Source organism: Hemicordylus capensis, chromosome 2 (genome assembly GCF_027244095.1).
Source record: "Hemicordylus capensis ecotype Gifberg chromosome 2, rHemCap1.1.pri, whole genome shotgun sequence".
Lineage (NCBI taxonomy): Eukaryota > Metazoa > Chordata > Lepidosauria > Squamata > Cordylidae > Hemicordylus > Hemicordylus capensis.
Window position 1 is genome coordinate 150,081,976 of NC_069658.1, and position 20,733 is coordinate 150,102,708.

Below are 20,733 nucleotides of genomic sequence, written 5' to 3' on the forward strand. Positions count from 1 at the left end.
TTTTACCCCGGATATAAATCAGGCTACACTCTATGTGCTGTGAAAAACACAAATTGTGTGTGAACTGCTCTCAGAAGGCTTTTCAGACAGCAGGCTTTACTGTGGGTTTACTGCGAGTTCAGGGCATAACAGATATTCTGACCCAAAAAGCAGACATAAATTGGGCTAGGTTCCTATATGGAGGGGAAAGCCCATACCGTGTGTGACATGCTCTCTGAAATATCTCATGGGCTTCTGGGTAAATCTGGCCAATATGTGAACACACATCCACACTCCCAAAGTAAAGTTGTAAATTCGCTGTCTGAAAAAGCTAGTAAAGTTTTCTCTACTAGCTGAATGCTCCCCTATGGACAGTGGAGACTCCTCTTTAGGGCCAAATGGGGCCAGTGACAGTCCCTCCCAAGAAAAAAAGAAACCAAGAAAGAAAATTAAACATTTAATCGCATTAAATCAATTAAACAAAGACTTCTATATGTACTTAATCACGGCTGACTATTTAATCATTTATTTTGGCTTTCCCATTGCTTCTCTCATGTCTGAATCATGAATCTCAGGGCAGGCTCTTGCTGGCAGAGGAAAGGACTTGCAGAGATTACATGTTGTCTTGGCTCCCTCTGGGCAGGAAAAGTCCCATGGAAACTGCTGAGCTGGCAAATAACCAGCCAATAGACATTTTCAGCCAATCATGTAAAGCACAATGGCATTAAAGTAATCCCTGCTCTCAGATACAACTTTTCTCTGATTGGTCAACTTTCCACTGCGAGGGTTGGGCCATGTATACAGAGAAGAGTTGGAATACAGGGAAGAGGAGGCACAGTTCTAAGCAGCAGTTTATTCCCGGTGGATTCAAGTTTAGTAGGCCCAGGCAAGTAGGGCTCTATTTTAAATTTTTAGTTCCAGTTAGTATTGGCAACTCCTTCTGAAACTATTCTTGGAAGATCCCTCCCCCCATGTTTTTCACAATATTAACCCAGGGGAAAGGTCTGCCTGCTTCTCAAAGCAGTTCACATAGCAAAAGGGATGAGAAAATGCTTCTCGGTGCTCCCAGATGGTTCTCCCCAAGAAAGTGACTGGGTTTAAAAAACAGAAAACAAAAACAACCCTGATCTATTCTTATAACAGCTGTGCATAAAGATATTTACATACTGTCTGTTTTTATAAGCTTGCAGTAGAATAAAATATCCAGCTTCCTTTGCTGTTTTGCAAAGGCTTACAGACTAAAAACTGAGAATTACACATTCTCCCCTCCCTCACCAATTATACATTATTTTGTGGTCTGTTCTTTTTTGTTGTATCAAAATATGATTTTGTAAAATGAATCACGAGGAATTGTTTTAAAAGATGCCCTTTTGCTCCTCCACTGAAGTGCTTGCTTATTCTTAAATCTTTTTAAAAATGGGGTAAATCCAGGTATGGTTTGAAATCATATTGTCTGCAATTTGATGTCTTTAACATCTTGATAGATGATTTTTTTGGCAAACTAATCCTAATCTAATTTTTTTGTGAGGAAGAAGTTGTATTTGTCCACTTGACTGAGAATTTGAATAACTTCTTGACCACACTTGGTGGTATTCAAAGGTATAAAGATAAAGTGTGCCTTTGAGTCAGTGTCAACTCCTGGCACCTACAGAGCCCTGTGGTTGTCTTTGGTAGAATACAGGAGGGGTTTACCATTGCCATCTCCCACGCAGTATGAGATGATGCCTTTCAGCATCTTCCTATATCGCTGCTGCCCGATATAGGTGTTTCCCATATACTGCCCCTGAATCTAGATAATTCTCATTATAGTCAACATGACTAACAACAGCTAGTGACAGACTTCTCTTTATGAATTTGTCTAATCCATGTTTATATCCTCTATAATCAGTGCTCAGTTGGTGTGGGTGGGTGTCCTTGGATGGACCTACCAGTAAGGGAATTATGGGTCCTCCTTGAGGAGGGTGTTAGAGACCATATGAGGCTACTGTGTCTATGTTTTTATATCTGTGTGTACTGTAGGAGAGACTATCTTTGAGAAATATGGGAACTGGTGTTCGACATGGTGCATAATAGTATTTATATTATATTTCTGAGTGCTAAAAATACTTAGTTGGTGCAATGGAGTTAAGCTATACCAGTTGGCTACCTACTAAGTTCATGCAGATGCTATACTACTCAATTTTGAATCTTTAAGGGCTTCTTATTGGCATACAGTGGTTATCCAAAAGTGTGTAACCTCCTACAAAAATTGTGTGTGTTGTAGTGGCTTAAGATAATACAAAGCTAATATTATTTGGATTCATAGACAATAATAATAATCCCAAAAGAATCCAATAATGACTCTATATAAATATTATTTAAAAAATAATCAGACTTCCAAAAATATATATACTGTGGCACATTTAATATAGATCATGTAAACACCATTGTAGTGGCATGACCAAAAAACAAACAAACAAAAAAACCCACATTAGCCCCACCAACTTCAGACTTCACCTGGCAAGTCCTGTGGTGCCAGGACTCCCTTCTCTCTGAGTTATGTCAGCAGCAGATCTGAGCCAGGGGCTGCGGCTGGGAAACATAGGAAGCTGCCATATACTGAGTCAGACCCTTGGTCTATCTAGCTCAGTATTGTCTACACAGACTGGCAGTGACTTCTGCAAGGTTGCAGGCAGGAATCTCTCTCAGCCCTCTCTTGGAGAAGCCAGGGAGGGAACTTGGAACCTTCTGCTCTTCCCAGAGCGGCTCCATCCCCTGAGGGGAATATCTTGCAGTGCTCACACATCAAGTCTCCCATTCAGATGCAACCAGGGCCGACCCTGCTTAGCTAAGGGGACAAGTCATGCTTGCTACCACAAGACCAGAGGCACCTTCTCTGGCAACAGGAACAACAATAGCAGTGGCAGTGCTGACTTCTGGAAGCGAAAAAGGGCGGGGGGTGGAACCACCCCAAGTACCCACCCAAGAGCAGAAGGTACTACTTGGTACATGCAGCTGGACTGGGGGTGGGTGGGGGAGGTGTGTTGGGGTGGAGATGGGCTGTTCTGCTGGAAAGGTTGGGAGCATATTGGCTTCATCCCAGCAGCAGCAGCAGCAGTGTCTGAGGAGCTTCTGAGGGGCTGACTTCAGGGTGGTTACCTACCTTGTCATGTCTGTGCAGGTCTGTGAGCAATCTGGTGGCGGCAGTCACTCCTTGGGGCACCCAAAGTGGGATGGGGGCGTCCAGAGACTGCGAAGACCCTGTGCTGAGGCTGCCCGGCTGGTCCACCTGCTCTTTCTCCTGGGCCTGAGGAGGGCCAACTGTCATCCGGCCCCTCCCCTCTGAGAAGAACCAAGTCCTCCTCAACAGCCGTTCTCAGCAGGCTGCAGCCGTGGGCGAGGCAGGCAACAAGGCCCCTCCATTGGCCTGAGGAGGACCAAGTACCTTCTGGACCACCACCACCACCCCCCGACATTCCCCCCGCCTCCCGCTTTTCAACTTTTGTTTTGATATTTTTTTAACGATTGTGAGCCCTTTTGGGATAGGATCAGTGTTCCCACTAACAGGGATTCCCAGATGTTGACTACAACTCCCAGAATCCCCAGCTGCAATGGCTTTTGTGTGGGGATTATGAGAGTTGTAGTCAACAACATCTGGGAATCCCTGTTAGAGGGAACAGAGGACAGGATTATTAATTCTAAAGGAATGCTGTAGTTCCAAGCCTTTCGGGAAGAGCAGGATATAAATGTAACAAATAAATAAATGCATCTCCTCTTTTTGTTTCCCCACCTTTCTCCTTTCTTTGGATTAAAAAAAACCCCAGTCCTTTCTTTTAAGTGTGTGCGCGCAGTGGAAAAATGACTTGATTAGCAAGCCAGAGGTTGCCTGTTCAAATCCTTGCTGGTATGTTTCCCAGACTATGGGAAACACCTATATTGGGCAACAGCAATATAGAAAAGTACTGAAAGAAAGGCATCATTGCAGACTGCACAGGAGATGGCAATGGTAAACCACTCCTGTATTCTACCAAAGACAACCACAAGGCTCTGTGGTCGTCAGGAATTGACATCAACTCAACGGCACACTTTACCTTTATACCTATACATATCCATCCCTCTTACAGGGGATTAATTTCAAAAAGGCCTTCCTGGTTCTTATATATCCAAGCAGAACACCACATGTGAATAAACTCCCAAATATAAACTGTTGGGACCAAATTCTGTAGTGGTCATTGAAAGAGACTTTGTTCTCCCCTCACACACATGAATTTGAACTCTCTTCATTTTGAGAAGTCTTTTGTTTTTGTTTTTCCTTTTGTGCTGAAGATTTAAAATTGGCATGGTGCAAATTGGGGCAACATGCACCCACGCACCTTTCAAATTGCAGAACTGCTCTTGGCTGATGTTAACCACATCTTGCATTCCTCCCCCTGCTTGCTTCCAGTTGTGGATTTGAACACACTATTCAGGGTCACATAGTTTTCTAAGAACTGTCTAAATATATACTAGTTGTTGTAAAAAAAACTGTAGCATGAAACATTTGGATTATTTCCATTTTTATTCATTTCATAAAGCAATTTTGACTCACTTTCGCGATGGTCATGGTAAGTGACCACTTGGTTGCTACCAGTTGGTTTTGTGTTTCTCTTCAGCTTTAAACTTTCAGCATCTGGGACGTGATGCACTCCCTGCCAAGCCGGCCTTCCTGGCCAGCTACAGAGCAGTCAGTCCCTTGAGAACCTGACTCTGTGGAGCTTTTCTTCCCTTCTCCCTCCATCTATTCCCTCTCTGTGCTCAGTTTGTGGAAATGATACAGTTCTTGCTTAGTAAAGCCCACGAGCTTTTGTTTTGACTCCTTGTTGAAATGAGCCCTTTGTGTATGTATACCTTTGAGGATTTCTTTCCCTTCATAGGGGACATTTGTCTCCCAGTTGGTAGTGGCTGTGGGGAGAGGAATCCCTCCCTGTGACAGCAGCTGCTGCTTCTGTTTTGGGCTTCTGATCTTAACAGGCACACCAACATCTTCAGTTCTGCACCAAGAAAAGCCTTTGAACTGTGCCAGCTAAGAAAATGGGCATATATTGGCCCTTGACTCTGTGTGTGCGTGTGCGCATACATACATAGAGCTCTGAGTCCTGGAATCCCTCAACTCTGGCGATCACACCACATCTTGGCCGCACGTTTTCTGCCAAATTGCAAGGACCAGAAACTTTTTGAAGGACAGATGAGACTCGGGGTGGCTGGGGAGTAACCTCAGAGGGAGGGAGGTCATGCTTGACCCTGTTTTGTTTCCAGCAGCAACACCTTTCCCCCCCTCCAAGCTGTTAATTGAATTGCCCTGGGGTGTTCAGTCAGCACCCCAGTGTTTGGGCTTTGTGGGGGAATGAGCTCTTAAGGGGTGGTCAGTTCCACCAGTGTTAATTTGTGCAAACGTTTGGACTCAAGAAATGACTGGATTGAGACAGGATATAGTTTCAAAATAAAAAGAATTTATTTGAGGGAGGGGAATACAGGAAGAGAATTGTGCGGTTAAAGCAGTAAAGATATGTTACTAAGCCAATTAACTACGATGAGGCGTTTCTAACTTAAACAGCAATAAAGAAAATTTCTAAACAAACCAACTGCAATGAGGCGTTTTAGCTTAAAGTCTAATTGTGTGAGATCTCAGGTGGGCAGGAGAAAGAGGCTTGAGAGAGAGAGAGAAAGAGATGAGGTTGGGTTTAAGAAAGAGATAGATTGGGGGCCCAAGAGCAGGGCAAGCGTTCACCTTCAGCTGATTTGGATGACAGGACTTCTGGGCTGCAGAATCTCCCTCCTCAGTGTGGTGGGGAAGCAGGAGCGTTGTGGAGATTAGTAGAGGGAGAGGTACCCACGAGAGGTTTCTCCGTGGGTCTGACTTCTGATGGGTGTGAGGCAAGCTGGATGGATCGGCAGAAGGACCGACATGGGTGATGGCGCAGAAAGCTGAGCACCCCCCACCCCAGCCCAGCTGGCTTTTCGCCCCTTTGCTCAGCTCTTTGGACCAAGCCATTCACCTCTGCTGGCAGGCTCGCCACCACCTGGAAGCCTCCCTGCTCTGTCCTGGGTTTTATCAGGAAAGCACCTCGGCATCACCTGTTTGCCTGGTCCAAATTCCTTCCCGGCTAGCTCTTGCATACAGAAGTGTCTGGCTTCCTTTTCCTACTATATCCAGGAACACATGGCTGGATATATATATAGAGAGAGAGGGAGCCAGCAGGAAACTGAGGAGTGGACCACTATGGGTAGGTAATGTTGGAGATGGAGTTCCAGTGTGCATCACCTTTTGCACAAACTATCCTAATGACCGCTAGGGGCATTGGGAGTAGAGACAGTGAGTAAGGGTCACCCTAACTTTTCTACCTGTGTCTACTCTATGACCCCTGATATGACTCTTCAGGTATTTCCTGTTGAGAGCAAAAACAACAACCCCCACCCTTCCTTTCCTCTTAGAGAGCAGATGGGAATCCCCCCCCCCTCTCCTCCTACTTATTCATTATGTAGTTCTGTAGGATTAGGTCTTTCCTATCCAAAGTGTACTTCACCAATAAATACTTGGTATTTAGTTCTACGAGAATCTCCATGTGTTTTCTCTAAATAGCTGCAACAACCAAGCACGGCAAACTCCTCTGTAACTGGAGTGGGTGCTCTTCCTTAGTGCTCTGCTGGTTACTACTGGGGGTAAAATTAACAACCCCCAACAGGTAATGGGGGTAGGTGTGTGGGCTTTGAGCCAGAGAGGCACTTGGAATGTTTGTCTTAGGATGTAGGCTTCGATATGGCAAGCCTGCATCTGCTAGTAAGCACACAGACCTTCACGGATGCCACACTGTCCAGCTGGCCTGGTTATGCGGGGCCCCTTTCCTTGCTTTTTTAGCAGAGTGGCCAGAAGCCTGAGCTACAGATCAGGCAGGCCCCCCCACCCCACCGGATTAAAGCTCACCCCTGCCACAGACTTTCCAGATGGCTTTAGGCAAGGCACCAGCTCGAAGCCTCAGCCCCACACCCCGTCCCAGTCTGTTCTCCCCTCCAAAGCCTCAATCCGACACGGCTCACTCTTAACTGGCTTCAGAACATTAGGGTTAACCAGAAGACTCTACACCTCTTCCTCAGAGCAGTCTGGAAAGCACCCTGGTCTACTACACAGCACAACTGGTGTATATCTGCATCAGAATGGGTGACCATGTGCTGAGAATTTAGAAACGCCATTCTGTAAATATGAAGGTGCTTTGATTTACAACTTCAATGTACGCAATCAGTCCAATCATTCTTCACATATAAATAGATTAGTTTTGTGAAAGTGAAGTCAGTGTGTGAGAACTACTCAAAGAGGGTGTGTGTCAATTGTATTAGTTGTGTGTCTATTTTCTATCTTCTCTTTGTAAGGAGTGTGAACTGCCTGGTATTTATAGCAAGTTCCTAGTGCCCCAACCGGACCTGTGCCCTCCCATGTACACACACAGAGGCCATTTCAGCTGAGGGACCCCTCCCCCCCCAAGTGCTGAATGAGACTTTCCATGGACATAAGAAGCTGCCATATACTGAGTCAGACCATTGGTCCATTTAGCTCAGTATTGTCTACACAGACTGGCAGCAGCTTCTCCAAGGTTGCAGGCAGGAATCTCTCTCAGCCCTATCCTGAAGAAGCCAGGGAGGGAACTTGGAACCTTCTGCATGCAAGCATGCAGATGCTCTTCCTAGAGTGGCTCCATCCCCTAAGGGGAATATCTTACAGTGCTCACACATGTAGTTTCCCATTCAAATACAAACCAGGGTGGATCCTGCTTAGCAAAGGGGAGAATTCATGCTTGCTACCATGAGACCAGCTCTCCTAAACTGAGCTCTCCTCAGTTTGCTCCCGCTAACTGAGCAAAAAGGCAACTTTTTAAGGTGGTGATCCTCTTTATTTGGCAGGGGGAGAGCAACTGGTCTTATCCATCCCAAGCACAATGGCTATTGCTGGTGTCTATCTTATGTTTCTTTTTTAGACTGTGAGCCCTTTGGGGACAGGAAGCCAATTAATTTATTCATATTTATGCAAACCACTTTGGGAACGTTTGTTGAAAAGTGGTATATAAATGTTCATGGTAGTAGTAGTAAATGAAACAGCAAGGGGTGGGAGAGAAAGTTAAGAGTAGAGCCCTTAGCCAATGGCTGGTTCAGAGCAAAATTGGGGACATTAGAAACAAAGACAGTTCTTAAGTGAGAAGGAAGAACATGGGTCTAGAGGACCCAGTGCCTGTCTGGCTGACAAGAACACATTTTGCTTTTAAAGAATTCTTTGCTACGTTATTTATACAGGGCTGAATATATGCTCACTGTAATTTGAGAAAATGAACCAACAAAACTGATAAAAACTTACAAATCTAGAGACAGATCAAAAGAGTTGCTCAGGAAGCTTTGCATATGGAGCAATGCTTTTTAGCTTCCAACATCCAATTCTGATCATCCCCACTATTGCTTCACTCCCAATACAGCCCAACACGCTTGACCAGGAATATTGAGGACTTTTGGTAGTGACTGCCAATGCAGTTGGAAGGAGACATAGTGGAAATCCCAGTGTACATGCAGTAATGTACACTGTGCCTGGCCACAAACCTCATAGAATCCTCCTAACCCAAGAAAGCACAGGCTTTCAAAGTAATTAAAAGCAAGTCAAACATGGCAATTAGATCCTTCTTCTTGACTGTTAACCAAATTCCCTCTCTTGGGCCATGTCCCCTTCTGTACATTTCCTTCCTCCTCCTCAACCACTCCTTGTCACTTGGAAGTCACTGACCATCCTTGGGGCCCAGTGTTCTCTCTAATTGTTTTCATCTGTGTGCAGAATAAGTTTGGTTCTGGGCGGCAACGTGTGTGCACCTGCATTCAGAGTGGGGCCTGCCTGATTCAACCTGAGTGGTATCTTAAATTAATTGAGGGGGCATTAAAAAAAAGGTATGAGTGCACACACTCGCACATGCCTTAGAGGGAATACTGCTGGGGCCATATCTCACGGTAAGAGTTTGTTCATGTAAATCAGTCTCACACAAGTCTCACACAACAAAGTAGGATAAAAATATTCTGGTTTTATATAAAGGAACTACTTTAGTACACAAGTGGAAAAAACATTCCTAGAAAACGTTTTTACAGTCGCTTCTGTTACAAAAACTTCAGAAAGCATTTGCTTCAGTGTTAATCAGAGGTACAGTCTTGAGTTGTTTTCCTTATCCTGTCACTGTCAATACAATTTGGTCTGCTATGAACATCACCTGAGAACGTTATTAAGGGGAGCAGAAGTCAGATGTAAATGTTGCACTACTGATGCCGCTTGTTTGCTTGAGGTATTTGAGGACACTGCTTTGGGCTTGCAAGGAAAGCGACTGGTCTTAAGAGTGGAACGACATGGGATGGCAGCAAGCCAAGGTCTTCAAACGTGCATTGCTACTTAGCAACTGTAAAGAGTGTGGGTGGGGTGGGGAGGGGAGCAATTTCAGGTGGAGGAGTGGGAAGTAGGACAAGAGTGCTGAATTGTTCCTCTGCTTATTGCTTTTATCCCTGCAACCCCTCTCCTTCCAAAGAAGTTGCCCTCCAAGACTGGACATGAGCCCAATTAGGAGAAAAGCAGCAGGGGAGGGGCTGCAGACAAAAAGCAACACAAAGGGTTCCGTAGACACACACCTCACACCCTACTTTTCCACCGAAAAGCTACCCCATTCCTCACCCTGCTTCACAGATGTATGGTGGCAGCCCATGCTGGAAGAAATGGGTCTGCTGCATCAAGTTTAATGTTATTTATTTACTATCCCACCTTTCTTCCATCATGGCACATAAAGCAGCCTATAAAGGGTTTCAGGCAGTCACCTATCCAGGCACTGAGCAGGTTTTTGACCTGACCGTGTCTCACTAAATTGGCTCCAAGCCTGGAGTAACCAAGGCAACCGTCGCCAGGGCTGGAGCTCTTAATTGGGCCATTTAATTTTCAGAGATGGCCTGACGCAACTCTGAGGTAACAGTTCCTCTGAAGATGGGTTCTGATCTCCATGCTCGCACTTGTCCTGGAAGCAAGAGCAGAAGCTAGCAAGGCAACTGGCCCTTTCCTACCTCAAGCAAAAACCTGAGTGCACACTCCTCTATTTGGGACAGGCAGGTTTTGTGAAACTTTGCAGGTAAAATATGGCTTTATGGGACAGGATTGCCACTGCTGCAGTACTGCATCTTTAACATCCAGACTCAGAACTGCAGCAAACCATTGCATTGCAGCCATAACAAGAAATAGTTTAGAAGAAGCAATAGTTTAGAGAGAAAGACACAAAAAGTCCTGGCTTCTATATTAAGCTTCCCAATAATGTCAAGCCCATAAGTGTCCAACTTTCTCTGTGTAGTCCTCAGAGCGTCTCAAAGAAACAAAAGCCAGGCAACTGGCTTGGGTGATGCAGTCTTTACCTCTCTATCTGGAATAATCGATGCATCTTCACTAAGCTTTGGCTGGTAAATAAATAAATTGCATCCCCTCCCCTATTCAATGCAAAGCAGAATAAAATAAGAGGGCAAGTATAGATTGCAATTCTTCTTTCGATCTCGCATCATTCTGAGCTCTCAATGGAGAAGAGAGAGCACATCTGCCACTATCTTTGCATATGAAAGGAACCTCTCAAAATGCCCCTTCCTGCTCTCAGGCGTCTAGACACAGAAACTCATTTCCCTATTAGTAATCTTCCCTTAAGCCTGAATGCAAAAGCAAGAATTTAATTCCTTCAAGATCTGAGAAGAAGGCAAAAGGCTTGTGAGCAGAATCTGTTCTGTGGAAAATTTCCTGCCACTTACCACTAAGTTGTAGTCAAGACAGAAAATTAGTAGGTAACTAACAACCTATCTTTGGGCATGCTAAAAAGCAGTATAGGTTAATTCTTTCCAGTGTCTTAATTTTCTCCTTTATAGAACAGGTTCAAATCTCTTGTGCGCTTGAGATGCAGTCTAGAGATTTACAAGTGTCCCAATATAAATAAATTCTACGTGAACTTTAAATGGAATATTCCAAACAAATTCAAACCACATTAAGTGTGTTTATTGATTTTCCCCCAATAAAATGTTGAGATATTTATACAGTTTGTAAAATTAATATGGTGTACTTCTTTGTGGTTTGTTTGTTTTTGATATATATAGGGAAAATAATGCACCAAGTCAGATCACAGTCTTATTTAGGAAGACAGGAAATGTTTCTAAGAGGAAGACTCTTATGCAAATGAAGAAGAAAAAATGGGGGAAATTTCCAATTAAAATTTTTTTAACCACTGACATTAGTGCTACTGTTCCCAGAACACTTGGCCTGAGGGATACTTAATAGCTCTGCATGACTATGTGGGCTACAGGAAAAATCTGGCCAACCATTGCCTTCCCTTCATCTAGAATTCACTGGGAAAATACTGAGAATTTTAATCAATGGATGGTCCTATTTAGTCATTGCTTATCCACGGGGATTATCTCTGACAGAGATCAAGAGGACACATCATAGAAGAGATATTCTAGACCAAACTAGAAGATCCTACAGTTATTTGAACATGGAATCTCCCTTACCATGAAAGACTAAACACTTTTAACCCCCTCCTTATAAAAAGGGGTTAAATTTACTCTCAGTCTCATTGTGGGGGCGGGGGGGGGGTCTGACCAGGCCCTGTAGCTCTCTCTAGGGATCTCCTGAGTGGTTGTTCCATACATAACAAATAAAAATAGGAAATAAAATAAATAAAAAAGAATAGGAAAGTTACTGCAGTAGTAAGCACACCTCTATGGAAGGAATGGTGAAATAATATAATAATATTAAAAAATTCCTTCTGATTAAGAAAACATATCTGAGGAAAAATATCCATGAAGTTGTTCAAGAAATATAAGCCCAAAGAAGAAGCCTTCTTGGCTTCACACAACTAGCTGCTTGGTTCTTTGGGCCTAGGCCTTACATTCTAAGCAAAATCATCCTCTATACTAAACTCATATTGCTCTTCCACAGGTCAGCTTCTCAATCTATGTAAATCAGAACACAGTTTCAGCTGAAGCCAACAATAGTTACCCATACAGCAACTGTGTACTTAATTTGAGCTGCCCAATAATCTCTATCTCCTCCTACATGTTTAGAAGACAGCGATGTTCCAAATACATTACATTTTAAAATAAAAAAAATTAAACCAGAAGTTCCTCGCATCTTCAGCATCACCTTCAAGGAATTCCATAGCCAAGGATAACCACCACATTTAAAACAACACTATTTGCAGCTGTAAGCCAGTAATACAAGAATACTCTATGTCCCATTGGACCGGCATCCCATGCCTGTGCCTATCACAGAGCATCTGACACCAACTGTGCAATCAGTTCCCGTGTATCCTTCAAGCTGGAAGAAATCTCAAAGCCATCTTCTGCCACATGTGTACCTATCAGGAACATCTTTCTCTCATCTCCAAGTTCAGATAATGCCAAAGCCTCATGAATGTCTGTGATACAGTATGCACCTTCAAGATCCTGTCAAAGAAAATGAGAAAAGGCATTATGTTCCCTAATGAACTTATATTCTAAATACAAAGTACCGTATGTTTTCTTCTTCAGAACTAGTGGTTTTATGCACATCTAAATGTGATTGCTTAAATCAGTCAATCAAACCGCATACAACTAATCAACTAAGGTTTCTTGTATTGGACAACAACCCTAAAAAAAAGTAATACTGAAATTCTTTGCAAGGGTCCCTATGATTTTTTAGTTTAAAAGTAGTTTTCCCTACCTGTTTTATTAAAAGATGTTGAGAACCGAGATAAGCTTTTAAAATGATTTACATTTGTTCTTAATTTATGTTTGACAATCTTAAAATAATAGCTTTTTCTGTTTTGTTTAAGGACATGAATGTGTTCTTTCATTGGCCAGTTAGGATTTACAAAGGGTTTCTTATAAAACTTGGAAGATAAGCTAGACCTCCATACTCCATCCCTCCAAGCCTTAGCAATTCATCACAACTGTCAGCCTTCCAAGGATCACATAATGGCATCATTATCCATTTTGCCTTTACAACAATTCTGCAAGGTAGATTAGGCTGAGAGAAAGGCTTAGCGCTCACTGAGGTGGGAGACCGGTGTCTGGCTGTATCACTTCAGGTAGAACCTCAAATGCTCCTCTGTGCAATAAAAGAAACAAAAAGAAAAGCCCTGCACTAAATGTCAGGGCTTTAGTTTAGCTTCTGCCTAACAATGTTAATTCTCTACTTTATTTTATGAAGGGAATTTCGTTGTAAGGAGCAACGGCCCAACATGCAAACTCCCACCTACAGTATGAAGTGGTACTTCTGGACACAGGTTACCACCCTCGGTGAGGACAGGCCAAAGCGACTGACTTAAGGTCACCCAATGAGTTTCACAGCTGAGCAGGTGCACTTCCCTTTTGACTTTCCAAAGACTTAAAGTCTTTGTCATGTTTATTGGTTTGCTGACACCCCAGATATTTTGTTCTGAATTCAGTATGTGAGATCTGTGTTCTTTATAACTGGATTTTTAATAGATATTAAGTGAAGTAAATCTATTTGTTGATACTGCTGGTCATAACAATACTGATGACGATGAATATTTATATACTGCTTTTCAACAGAAGTTCCCAAAGCGGTTTACAGAGAAATAAAATTTGGAGGGATCTGGTGGGAATGAGTTTCAAAGGGGATTGCTACAGAAAAGGCTCAATTGCCCACAGTTTGGATCCACAAAATGGGTGGTAGTCTACTAGGTACTAGGCAAGGCTTATGACGTTTTGAGCCTTAATTCTGAATTTCGAATATCTTTGTAACATTTCAGTATTGAAACAATTGAATGTTTAGGGGCTCTTTTTATTATTTTTACCCAGCCACTTTCTGGGGAGCTGATTAATCAACAAAAACACAGTAGCAATAAAGCCATCTTCATTTATTTTTATTTCTCTTGTCATAGACCCCGCACAATAAGTACCTCCATCTTATCTGGATTCAGCCTCAGTTTGTTATCCCTCATCCAGCCCATTACTGCCTCCAGGCAGACATTTAGGGAGGTTATGCCTTCTCCCGATGAGGCTGACATGGAGAAATAGATCTGGGTGTCATCAGCATATTGATAATACCCTGCACCAAATCCCCTGGTGATCTCTCCCAGTGCTTTCATGTAGATGTTAAACAACATCGGACACAATGTGGAGCCCTGAGGGACACCATAGGAAAGTTCAGATTTGGAAGAACAACTGTCCCCAAGAGACACCATCGGGAATCTGCCTGTGAGGTAGGAGTGGAACCACTGCAAAGCAGTGACTCCCACCTTCAATCCACTCAGATGTTCCAGAAGGATACTATGAATAGTACTGAAAGCCACTGAGAGATCCAAAAGGACCAACAGAATCACGCGCCTTCTGTCAATTCCCAATTGGGGATCATTCATCAGGCCGACCAAGGCAGTCTCCCCACGCATAGCATGCCCAAAAGCCAGTTTGAAATAGGTCTAGATAATCAGTTTCCTCCAAGACCGCCTGGAGCTGGGAGGCCACCACCTTCTCAACCACCGTGCCCAGCCATGGAAGGTTGGAGACAGGCCTGCCATGATAGAGGAGTATAAAATAATGCATGGAGTAGAGAAAGTGGACAGAGAAAATATTCTCTCCCTCTCTCACAACACGAGAACCAGGGGTCATCCCACCAAACTGATTGCCAAGAAATTTAGGACATTTTTCACACAGCACATAATTAATCTATGGAATTTGCCCTCACCTCTTGCCTGTGGGCTTCTCAGAGGCGTCACTTCATTTGTGGGCCATTGTGTGAAACAGGATGCTGGACTACATAGGCCATGGGCCTGATCCAGCAGGGCTGTTCTTATGGGTTCACAGGGGTTCTCAAACCTGGGTCCCTACAACTCCCATCATCCCCCACCAGTCACCAATCGCTTCTGGCCATTGTGGCTGGGGATGATGCAAGTTGTAGTCAAACATCTAGGGACCCAGGTTTGAGAACCCCTGACTTCAGCAAATATGTCCCCTTTCACTACCCTCTCTCTTTATGCAGTGTTATATATTGCTTTTAAGCTCTGAATGCCAATTTGCTGCATGTGGAGGGGTTATAGGAACATAATTGATTTGCTGGAACACATCAAGGAGTCACCTAATTCAGATGTTTTTCCAGCAATCAGCCAGTCCTGTGCCTTTGGGTAACTCATAAGTAGGGCAGAAAGATGATAGTCATTCCCTCTTGTTTATGCTCAGTAAGTGATCATCAGAGGTATACTGCCTTTGTATGTGGAGATTGCATTTAGCTAAGGAGGATGTTGTTCCTAGGTCTATCTTCTATGAATTTGTCTAGTCCTTTTTCAAAGCCACTTGAGTTATATAATGAATCACCACTTAAATATAATTGTCATCAAGCCTCAAACCTGTGCATATCCTGCAAACCCACATACCACTAGTACATTGGCAACAATCCTACTAATTAGAGACTGGAACATTTTCCAACCAAAACCTCTACTACTTGCATTATTAGAAAGGAACTGTGAAACATAGGAAGCTGCCATATACCGAATCAGACCACTGGTCCATCGAGCTCAGTATTGTCTACTCAGTATTGTCTACAGACTGGCAGTGGCTTCTCCAAGGTTGCAGGCAGGAATCTCTCTCAGCCCTATCTTGGAGATGCTGCCAGGGAGGGAACTTGGAACTTTCTGCATGGTAGTATGCAGATGTTCTTCCAAGAGTGGCTCCATATCTTACAGTGCTCACACATGTAGTCCCCCATTAATATGCAACCAAGGTGGACCCTACTTAGCAAAGGTGACAAGTTATGCTTGCTACCACAAGACCAGCTCTATTCAGGCTATTTTGAAATGTGTTGGCAATTGGCATGTCTAGTTTAGCAAGACAATCACAACCAGAGTCCTACTAAAAAGAAAGCCTGGATGAGTCTGTCCCCCAAGAACCAACAAAAGACTCTTGGTGGGCCAACTGAAACACTGACTCACAAACATCTCAGAAAATGCCATTACAGCACAAGATCACTGCATGCTCAAAACAGCTGTCTGAATCGTATAAAGTCAACGTTTATTAGACTAATGCCGATTTGAGATCCATCAACTAGTTGCACCCACTGTTGTCTATCTGCATTTACTTTGTATTTATTGTATTTACATAGGGCAAGTGTGTCAAACATGGGACTGGCATCCCATGGTGAGTATGTGTTGTGTCTAGAGTGCTGGACTTGGACCAGGGAGACCTGGGCTCATACCTTGCTCAGCCATGAAGCCCACTGGATGATTTTGGGCCAATAATTCTCAGCCTAACATACATCATGGGACTGGTAATAAAAAGCGGATATAGCCCTGTGTATGCTACCCTGAGCTCCTCGGGGGAACTTTAAAAAAAATGTATATGCCACTTTTTCACAACATGTATGACCCAAATTAATTTAATACTACTTTAGTATAATATAAATAAGAGCAGAATAACAATAATTTACAGGGCTTGAAATCTGATGCCTTCAGCAGAAAAATGAGACTGACTTGTCTGTGGCTATTACTGGATGCCATGAGTGAAACTGACTCCCCGCCCCTCCACCAGTGAAAAATTATGGGTATCTGCTAGGTGAGAAGCTTGGTCTGCCAAACCAGTTCAATTGCTGCTGCAGGGTTCTGTCTGCTCGGGAAAGTGGGGGTATGAGGGGTAGGGAGTGTCACATGATTTTAGGGCCTCTCAGACAGAAGGTTGTCAAAGGTTTTCGACATTCCAGCCTCTCCCACACGGAGATCTAATATAGTAAACATGACAAGGAAAAAAAACACAAGAGTGGAGGAAGGGGGAGAGGAAGAGAAAAGGATTCTTGCTAAACAAGATCCACAAAACAAGGGAAAGCACTTCAGACTACCACAATTACATTCCTATGTGCAACTGTTCTTTTTTTGTACCTAGTTATGAATCTATATACGCACATATAGCTGTCTCTTGAGTGCTTTTTTCATTCTGTGTATTGACTAGGACTCTACACAAAGCAAGCAAGTCAGGAAGCTGTTGTGCCATTCTGGTCTTAGATGCAGGACCTACCACGTTCCTCCCTGCTTGGGACTACCAGCCACCAGACTGAACCTCTCATAGTTATCAGCCACTGAGAGGCATAGCTTACAAAAGATTAGCTCAGGAATTGCCCAAAGGGATCCAGATGTTGTCCACAATGATACACCACACTCTTGTTACAAAAAACCACTGCTATGAACTCTACTCAAGAGCTCCAACTTACCTGCTTGTTGGCTAGAACCATCACAGGCAAGGTGGAGCTACTCTGGACTAACTGATGAAGAAGCTTCTTTGCAACAGGTAAGCGTGCATGATCTGCTGAATCCACAACATATATGAGCAGCAGGATCCTTGGCAAGTACCTCTTCCAGTAGTACCGTAATGACTCGCTACCCCCAACTGCAAGTCAACAGTACAGGTAAACAATAAATCAGTAATGTTGCAAACTAAGGCCCCTATTATTCAGTAGTGGCTCAACCTAACAAGCCAGGGGGCACCTCTGCTTCCTGGTAGGGATGTGCACAAACCTATTCGGAGGCTTTTACGGGCCTCCGAACAGGTTCGAACACTGGCTGGTTTGAATGTTCGGCGGATGTGGGAGGGTAGGACTTTAAGGGTGGGGGAGGGTGCACTTACTCCTCCCCCTGCCAGTGCTGGAGTTCTTTAAAATCCCTCAGGGCGGCAGCGTACCTCCCTGCCACCCCTTCCCCTCTTCGGCCGGAAGTACCAGGCGCACATGTTGTGATCATGCACAAGCCTGTCGGAAGTACACGTGTGTGCCCGGCATGCACATGGGCCTCTGGTACTTCCGGCCACTTCCAGCCGAAGAAGGGAAGGGGTGGCAGGGAGGTACGCTGCCGCCCCAAGGGATTTTAAAGAACTCCAGCACTGGCAGGGGGAGGGGAAAGTGCACCCTCCCCTGCCCTTGAGGTCCTACCCCGCACCCCTTTGAGCCACCCCCGCCTGTTTCCGTGCACATCCCTACTTCCTGGCAGCAGCTCAGGTTGCTCTTCTCTCTCCTGCCCCACCTGAAAGCCACACTGCCTGCAGGTTGGCTGTTCATCAGGTAGAGCTGTGCAGTTAACTGTCAGATTAACTGCAAAGTTCTACCTGATGAACAGCTAGTCTGCAGGCAGCTTGGCTCTTGGGCGGGGCGGAGAGAGCGGATAAATTCATACCCAAGCTGCCACTGGGAAGCAGGCAGCCATGCCTCCTTTGGTGCCACCTGGCTCATTAGGACAATCTACTTCTGCTATTATTCATCAACATCTCTTCTCTGCAGAAGATCTGGAGCATTTTCAAATTTTCCTAGGAGTGCAGGGGTTCCTTGGAAGCTTAAGGGGTTCCTCAATGAGAGGATCAGTAATAACAAACTTTCCATGCAGAAAGCTTACCTACCACTACTCAGCTTCCCTTGTGAAGTTCAGCTAAAGGAAAGTGTTGGAAGTGTTAAGAGAATTCACTCTGGGTTCCTGTGGGGCAATACCTAGGTCCAGCAGGCCTGGTTTAAGCCCTGCAAGAGCTGGGGGCATACTCTAGAACTTATCCCAGAATCCTTCCTTGGAAAATGTTCCCTGAGGGCAAGACCAAAATCTTCTGGAGCATGCTGATTTTGGCTGTCCAAACAGATACCACTGAAATCCGATGAAGTGTCTGGGAGTACATACATTCAAGGACGTGCGTGGAAAAACGCTCATGTCATGTTTCAAAAGATTGAGTTCAAGCAGCTCAAGGAGAGAAGGCGGGAAAAGACACAAGACCTCCTGGGAAACTGACTGTCTGTCTCAACAAAGGGCTGTTCTGTCTTCAGTTCCTTATTAGAATAGATCCACCCTCTGTTTGTATTCACTGGCTGCTCTTCCAGACACAATTCTATGCCAGTCACCATAGCATTTGAAGTTATGACGCTCTCCAATTACCTTGAGTCAGCATTCCCAATGGCAGTGGGCATCAACAGAGGCTCTAGCTCAGGCCTGCACAATTCATTACCCTCCAAACTGAACACAGTCTACCAGCCTCATACTCTGTCCTGCCCGACAACTCCCCTGCCCCAGGCAGGCGGCAGAAACAAGTTGCCGTTAGCAAACTGGCTCACATAGCTGGTGGGCTACAATTATAGTTTGGTAAGTCACAAGGCTGCTACACTTTTTTTAAAAAAAGCCACGCATGCATAAATACATTCAGTTTCAAAACAGTGGCTTGTTGCCCCATGATTTGAAGGGTTAGAAACTGTCTTCTGATCTTCTCTATTCAACAGGAAGTTTATGGGTCTTCTATCCAGAGCAGTGTTTAAATTAATCCTCCACCTTTACCATATTTATAGTGAGCCTTGTATCAGCCTTCCTATGAGTGGCTGACATTATGAGCAGCCATCCAGTGGCATAGTGGAGCTGTATGTCTGGCCTTAGAGCACGCATGCAGGGGGAGGGATGTTCACTGATCCCCCCCACTCCCGCCTTTATTAGTGCACTTTGCCTTCCAGAAATATGTCCCTGAGGGCTGCCCAGGCAAAGTACGACAACAGAGGCAGGGGGAAATTCGGGGGGTGGGGGTGATTCCAGAGGCAGGGGAAATTCCACCTCACATCTCTGACTGCTGCATTGTACCTTGATATTTCTGGGGGGAGGTCAGGGAGGAAGATATCTAATACTGTGGTCTCCTTAAGCAAAACTTTAAGAGAAAAGGTTTTCCTTAGGTTTCCCGTTAGGCACCAATGCTTACTCTCTAGGAATTCCATCTTGGTTTCCTCTGTGCTGATACACACTGCGTTGAAGCCCTCTGTTGGAGCCGTGCTGCGCTTCACCTGGTTAGTTGCAAGCGAGTGGAGCACGCTGGTTTTTCCAGCCCCATCCAAGCCCAGAACCAAGATCTGCTTGCTGGCTGGTTTATCCTACAACACAGAAGGCAGAAGAACCACCAGTGAAGACAGAAGGTAAGTCATGCCAGAAACACAAACCTGCATGAAACCATGTTTCTGTTTGGCAGAGCTAGAGCATTAACAAAGCAATTGTTGTTAATGCCTTATGAGTCAAGGCATTGCATCTATAGACTGGAATGGCCAACTTCTGTATCCTCTGGGCCCATTCCATTTTTCATACAGCAGTCCAGGGGCTGGATATGCATTTTACCTTATGGAGTGACCTGCTCATAAGTGCTCATCCTCTCTAATAAAACGCTTGGTGTCCGTCCGTGGACGGACACCAAGCGTGTGTCCGTGCCTCCCTCGGCTGTTCTGAGCATGCGCGGAGCGCATGCTCAGAACAGTCCGAGGAAAACACGACCGCCAGCACCTGGCGGCCATGTTGAGCGGCCAGAAGGTGCCGCCCCAAAAAAGCCAGGGAAGAGGCGGCAGGGGAGATTAGCCAAGGCGGCGGCAGAGCCGCCGCCTCAGCCAGAGGAGACAGAGACCGCGACGGGGAGACGGCTGCCGCCCGCTCTCCCAGCTGCCCAAATTCTCCTTCCCCGCTCCCCCCACCAAATGATTAAGGGCCAAAATGGCCCAGGAAAATGCCTCCGCGGCCGCCAAACGCCCTCCCAGCTGCCCGAGACCTTACCCGTAGCAGCCCGCAACAGTCGGGCGAACTGAAAGCAGTTTTTGCGCAGAAGAGAGGAGCTCCCGAACAGAGCTCCTCTCTGTGCTTAGCCAATGCCCAAACTGCTGCTATGGACGGAAAGGACGCAATAGGTGTCCTTTCCGTCCATAGCAGCAGTTTGGGCATTGGCTAAGCACAGAGA

At 44.9% G+C, this 20,733-nt stretch overlaps 2 protein-coding genes across 7 annotated transcripts in view; both read right to left on the minus strand.

Moving 5' to 3' along the window:
• The window catches only part of THEGL (theg spermatid protein like), a 60,103-nt gene extending 56,723 nt beyond the window's left edge, over window positions 1-3,380 (minus strand). For 2 of the 4 annotated variants that reach the window (XM_053290946.1, XM_053290948.1), the window contains exon 1: window positions 3,122-3,377. Coding sequence is in view for 1 of the 4 variants with exons in the window: in XM_053290944.1 (XP_053146919.1) it covers window positions 3,122-3,129 (8 nt within the window). In the remaining 3 variants the exon portion in view is untranslated. Of the gene's footprint in view, window positions 1-3,121 lie in introns of all 4 variants that reach the window. The other 2 variants (XM_053290944.1, XM_053290947.1) reach the window with 2 other exon arrangements.
• Window positions 3,381-5,427: 2,047 nt separating this feature from the next.
• The window catches only part of ARL9 (ADP ribosylation factor like GTPase 9), a 30,543-nt gene continuing 15,237 nt past the window's right edge, over window positions 5,428-20,733 (minus strand). For 2 of the 3 annotated variants that reach the window (XM_053290950.1, XM_053290949.1), the window contains exons 2-4: window positions 19,720-19,888; window positions 17,222-17,397; window positions 5,428-12,468 (exon numbers count right to left, since the gene is read on the minus strand). In XM_053290950.1, the coding sequence (XP_053146925.1) occupies window positions 12,289-12,468; window positions 17,222-17,397; window positions 19,720-19,888 (525 nt within the window). In that variant the 3' untranslated portion in view covers window positions 5,428-12,288. The remainder of the gene's footprint in view (window positions 12,469-17,221; window positions 17,398-19,719; window positions 19,889-20,733) is intronic. The other variant, XR_008315222.1, reaches the window with a different exon arrangement.